Source organism: Notothenia coriiceps, unplaced genomic scaffold (assembly GCF_000735185.1).
Source record: "Notothenia coriiceps isolate Sejong01 unplaced genomic scaffold, NC01 NC01_scaffold00003819, whole genome shotgun sequence".
Taxonomy (NCBI): domain Eukaryota; kingdom Metazoa; phylum Chordata; class Actinopteri; order Perciformes; family Nototheniidae; genus Notothenia; species Notothenia coriiceps.
Window position 1 is genome coordinate 1 of NW_011336520.1, and position 6308 is coordinate 6308.

The following is a 6308-nucleotide window of genomic DNA, read 5'->3' on the forward strand; positions in this document are numbered from 1 at the left end:
CTCTATACTGGTTTTAGGCAGGTCGTAGGCAGGAAGCTGTAAGCTGGAGTCTGAAATTAAGTGCTACATCTGTACATGTCCATCAAAGTGACCACACCCTAATTTATGCAAACGCTTTAAGGCTTAATATTAATTAAACAGATGACTTGAGAAAAAATTCACCCCCCCAATCCATATTCATGAAGGGGGGATCTAACTATACAGAGAATATGTTTTTTTGAACCACGATGTAAACATGTTTAATTCTGCTCTAAAGTTGGGCATTTTAACATTGGGGTCTATGGAAATTGCTCCCTTCTGCAGACTGCTCCTACTGGCCACTAGATGAACTGCAGTTTGAGGTACTTCCGCATTGGCGTCCCGGCTCTTCCCCAGAGTTTGCCGCTTGGTTTCTTCCCGTTACATGGATATAAAACATTCATAGTTTATTAAATGAACATGCCCTCAGACACTGTTTCCTGCAAGATGTTGCAGTACTCTTAATGAGATAAGAGAAAAACATGGCATGTTCACAGTTCACCAATGGTTTGTCCAACGTGAGGCACCATGTTTTCAAATTTGAGGAACATTTAAAAAAAATGTTTAAATGTAAATCTTTTCAGTCATTAAAATGACTGTATTGTTAAAAGAGATACTATTTGTCCATTCATCCAAATGAATCACAGGAGGATGATATTGTTTGCATATGAAGGCTTAAGCTTTATGATGTTCCTTTATTGCCAGTATGACACAGAATCACATGTTCACTTGTTCTTCCTCCTACAGTCTTTGTGTGGCACCTCTCTAATACTTGGGCGTGTTTTGGTTAAGTTCCTTTTCTAATAATAAACAATCTGCCACACGCCTTCAATTTAGGATCAAGTAGGATTCACGATTCATCACTTCTGGTTAGGACCAGATTAGGATGGTTAAGAATGTTTGGTGCACCTTGATTTTACTTTTCTTATTTTCTTCTAAAAAAGGGATTAAGAGAAATTACACACACACACACACACACACACACACACACACACACACACACACACACACACACACACACACACACTAAACCATGACGGTGTGACAACATGACAAATAGCACATGAAACTGAAACAGCTAAATGGAATTGAACAGTCTTTAAATTTCATCATTTACTCCTGTGCTTTTCCTACTGTCACATGCTCTATAAAAGAAGTGGACGAAGCCAAAAAAAAAGCCAATGCGAAGGACTTGCATTTTCCCCTTTGGTGGGCTGATTGAATAGAGGTCTATGAGTAAATGCCTCACTTGATTTATTACCTCATTAAACATTATCATAAAGAGTTGATGGTCTTGAAGTCTTCTTAAACACAGCATGATGGTTTTTCTGTAAAATATGGTCCCATTAAGAGTATGCTTGAAGGCATATCTACCTTATGATTGACAGGCCCTACCACACTGAGCTGTCAATCATTAGAGAGTCGTAGCAGTGCGTTTCCCTGCCCAGCTCCACCCTCTTGTCACCTCTGACTGCAGCAAAACAAAACGGCGAACGCCCAAATACCAAACTCTAGGCTCAAAACCATAGCTCAAAACGATGGTCCACCAACCAATGGGTGACTTCATGGATGGCTACGTTCCCTTTTTATAGATAATTAATGGTCAAAATGTCTTCTCTAATAAGGCCTGTTTTGGATATTTGGACCCTCCTCGTTGTTTGTAATGGAGGTTTTCTGTTGTCAATGTGTAGTTTGCAAATCCAAGATGATGACATCAGGTTTTCCAATGCTTTAGTAAATCTCTCTCCAGAGGCAGCTGAGCAGTACTCCCCATGAAGAATCACTGAGCTTGACGTGTGCCATCAGAGGCTCCTTTAAGGGATTTATGAAATTTAAGAATTCACATTTTGCCAATATGTCATATACAGTATGGATATTCAAACACTGGCAGTCTAATGCATTTCTAAAAGTCAATTCTGTTTAGTTCCAGCTTTCTGACATACATCATAATAAGCAGGACTCAGACAAGGCCTATTTTTTTCTCACAATTGACACTAATGGCTGATTTTCCTCAGTCTAAATCTATGCATAGCATTGATATCAGAAGCAGTGCAGAACACCCTGCTGCAAATGTGCGCCCCCATGCAGCTGAACGGGCTCTGGCTGCAGTAAGAAAGGCTCAGTGTGAGCAGAATGGGGACAGCGGGGCCTGTTTCAGTGACAGGGCCACAAATTCCTCAGCGTGCATCAGCACTTCAGCCTGCCTCCAGTGGCCTACGAGGCGTGTAGGTGTTCCCGCATCCGCCGCGACCGCCACAATGAACGGAAGGGCCACGATGCGATCGAACCGATGCGACCACAAAGCCGACCCGGGAGGAGGGGTGTGGAGCAGAACAAACAGGGCGACCGACCGCTCGGTGAGCCCCAGCCCCTTTTCCTACATAGCATCCTCCCATCACCCATCCATCCATGGACGCTTCACCGAATCACACATAAAAACGACGTGCTGCTGTTCATGTGTGTGTGCGCGTGCTCTTACCCGTCGCCCACCACCACGCATTTGATAGCCTGCATGTTTACAGGAGCTGGACACGTTCAGGGAGCCGGTGTTGGTGCTTTAGCGGATCCGACGGTCTGCACTGAGGTCTCGGATGAGAGCAGCGGGCCAGTCCGCTCGGCGATGGAGCCGCAGTGAAAGGGGTCGATGACGAGTAGCAGCGAAAAGCTCCGGAAACTACCGAGTGTTTTAAAGAGACAGACCACAGAAAATAAGCATCCCAGCAGAGAAAGAGATGATACACGCCTTGCACTTCCGCTTCCGTTTTTCTTTTGTGCCTTAGCCGAGAGTGCGGGACATGTTTGCTTGTATTTTTCTAGATTATTGAGGCAGTTTTTTTGTGCAGATGGCATTTATTTTGGAAAGGGTTTGGATTTTTTAATCTTCCAACTTTTCTATTTCAGCCTCTATCCTTACGGTTAAAATAGTTTTTCATAATAGTTAAAATTTTTTAGTTGTTTTTCTTACAATTGATCTTCTTTGACTGTGTTTATGTGTACACCATAAACGAAGGCAAATTCTTCGTAAGTGTAAACCTACTTGGCAATACAACTGTTCCTGATTAAACCCTTTAAAACCACCATTTATAATAATATTAATTATAACAAAAAACGAATATAAAGTGTTGTTATTGTACTACTATATGACTGGATTGTGTTTTACATTTCTTAATTTTTAAATCATATATAAATAAGTAAGCATATTCCGGGATATGTATTAGTGTTTTAAATGTAACTACCAATGCGATACACTTGTATGATGATCCCATAAGGCGGTGAAGGTTCCTCCATAGTGAATATCAATGGTTTTAAATGGGCCTGAACCATCTTGACAGTAAAATATCTTTGGCAGTAATTCAAAGACCCAATGACCTCATACATCCCCACCCCACTAACACACAACACACTGACTAGTGTACTGTTAAATGTTGAATGGCATTATAGACTAATCTAGATCAACTGCTAAATTATGCACACATTAAGAAAATCAAGAGATTTAGTTCAGAAACTACCACATTTAGATGATATGTAAAAATGGTAAAAGCACCTTCAAATATATCTGAAACAATATGAAGATATAAAACAGCAATTTGTCAAAAAGGCTGAATCAGGAGTTCAATTTGACAGACTTCCTTCATGAAATCATTAGTAAAAACAACAGACATGTTGTGAATCAGTGTAATGCTCTATATCTGAACTGCAGAGAGGCAGCCTCTGGTGTGACAGATATGATAACAACATATTAAGGCATATTTGAAGCAAATCTCAATCTGTATGTAAACACTGGAATGTCTTAAACTCATTTAGACTGGAGAGAAGAAGAATAAGGAACACAATTGGCTGCAAACAGATGGAAATGTTGACGCACGATCCATTTGAAGGACAGTACACTACACAGAGTTAATGGGAGAGCTAAAGACACGAGAGACGGCATGTGTTGGCAATGATACAAGAACATGTAGAGCATTAAGACAGGGCTGTGGTCAAAGCAATTCAAATATAAGTGGTTTTTAGTCTCGGATCCAGAATTTTGTTATAAGACAGACTTTACTGAAGGCTCTACACCCTTCTTGCACCTCTAGACAGTTAAAGGTACTTGGGAGAAATAAGACCCCTTTTTCCTTTTTTGATGTTTAGAGTAATGAATCAAACCTGACGCTTAACCTGTAGAAGGATAAAAACACGGTATTTTGAAACAGGTAATAATCTCATCCAGCTGGCAAGTTTTTTTACACAATAAAAGGGTAGATGGATCAAAAGACTTAAAAGTTCATTGATTTACCAAATAGAGATCTAAAAATGTCATATTCCTTCACTGGGGACCATGAATATCCTCTGAACATCCTGGATGTGGTGCCAGTAGACTTTGTAACCCTTTCATGACTGGGTCTGCACATTGTGTAAGGTACAGTATGTTTACAGCTCACAGTCATATGGCCCCGCACCAATGTCCCAGAACACTCATGATTCTTCAGAGTTTTCCAAATGTTTCATGTCAGGACAATAACGATTTATTTGTATTCTGCAGACGGTCCTGAGGACTCAGAGGTGGTCTGGGGGTCACTTCTTGGGGCTGCTGTAGTGTCCCAGAGGCGAGCCCTGGACGTATGTGAGGATGGCGGACTGCAGGTAGCTGGCTCGGTTTGCTTCGTCCTCCCTCATCCTCTGGATCTCGGACTCCTTCAGACGGAGCTTCTCCAGCATGGAGGACATCTCACTCTCTTTGTCCAGGAGCACCTCTCTGTGGCTGCTGCTGAGCACTGCAGGACAGCAAGCACAGAGGGAGAATGGTGTGAAAATAAAGAACATATTTCATATTTACACACATGATGCATTTTAAATACATTACATTCTGAAGTTAAGTGTCTTTTTAATTGAAAAAGGGAAAAACTGGACCTGGGTTAATCTGCTTTGTTTCAAGCAGTCTTCCTTTATGCTGCAACGTTATAATATTTAAACTCAAATAATTTGAGTCCATTTTAAGATGCCAAAAAGTATTTACATATCAGCTAACTTTGAAATGAATTGTCTTTTGTTTTCATGGTGGAACCCTATGTCCAATGTCCTTTTTCAGTCACCATAATATATTGAACATTTCAATCTTGTCAAACCAAAGACATTCTTTTTGCCACGAGTCAAACTTATTGCACATTATCGGATAAGATACACCAGTTGGATGATTGCAATTCAGTATTGCTCCTCCATGTGTGGTTGTGTTTGAGATGAAAAGCGACCGAGAGATGGGAAGTGTAGCTAAATGGTGACAAAAAACCTAAATAGTACTAAATATTTTTTTTAAACCAAATGTATATCTTTTATTAACGATATAAACACTGGTTTTAAGTAACTTGTAGAAACATACAAAATATGTATTTAACCTGAAATAAATCACACAAATAAAGATACAATAAGAAACCATTTCATTTGAAGAAATGTACTTCTCTTTGTGTGGAAGCTCTGAAAGAGTGGTGTGCACCTTTGATCTCTCTCTCCAGAGCGCTGATCTTCTCCCTCAGGCCCCCCTGAGCCGTCCTCTCTGCCTGTAGGTGTCCGATCTGCTCCTGCAGCTCCACCTTCACCCGGCTCACTGCAGCCACCTTCTCCTGCTCCTTCCCCGACAGATCCTGCAACAAAATACCACCTGATCAACACCCAGCTCAAAACATGTATCATGTATCACTCCCGGAGGTTTGTCACATGGATCAGGACACTGTACAGAAGCTGTGAGCATCTTTATATCCCAGCATGCATGGAGAAAGGGATGAGCTACACATGAGAGATTTTTTCTAGAATTTGGCTGCAAATAAAAGTCCCATACGTGACACACTATGAGGTGACTGACATATTTTCAAGGTTTAGATGGACAATACACTGTCTCTGTCAAACCATCATTTCAGAAATTAACAGCTGTATCTTGTTCTTTGATTTTAAAACAAGAAAAAGCCTCTGGACATAACTGAAGGAAAGAAGTCAAACACCCAAGGTGAGTTACACTAATCTGTCCACTTCACTTTAAATCAGGGGTGGGGAACCTTTTTCCTCTCAAGGGCCATTTCAATTTTTACAACATCCTTCGAGGGCCGTACAAATTATTGAACTCAACGTCTGCTTAAAAAACTCAAATCAAAGCCCATTCATGTCGCCTTTCTTTCATGCTGTGCACAGAAGAAGCAACGTCTTAATCCAGATATTTGACCATGACCCGCGCATTCATGCACAGAAAGATATGGACACAAGATGTGTGCAAATGTATTTAGTTTCATATCCATGTGGACATGATTTAAGTGGGTGGG

General features: G+C 40.9%; 1 protein-coding gene across 1 annotated transcript in view; it reads right to left on the minus strand.

Annotated features, from left to right (window-relative positions):
* Nucleotides 1-3679: 3679 nt before the first annotated feature.
* The window catches only part of LOC104941740 (leucine-rich repeat-containing protein 45-like), a 7752-nt gene continuing 5123 nt past the window's right edge, over nucleotides 3680-6308 (minus strand). Inside the window, exons 2-3 of the mRNA XM_010766873.1 lie at nucleotides 5492-5639; nucleotides 3680-4775 (exon numbers count right to left, since the gene is read on the minus strand). Of these exons, the coding sequence (XP_010765175.1) occupies nucleotides 4576-4775; nucleotides 5492-5639 (348 nt within the window). The 3' untranslated portion in view covers nucleotides 3680-4575. The remainder of the gene's footprint in view (nucleotides 4776-5491; nucleotides 5640-6308) is intronic.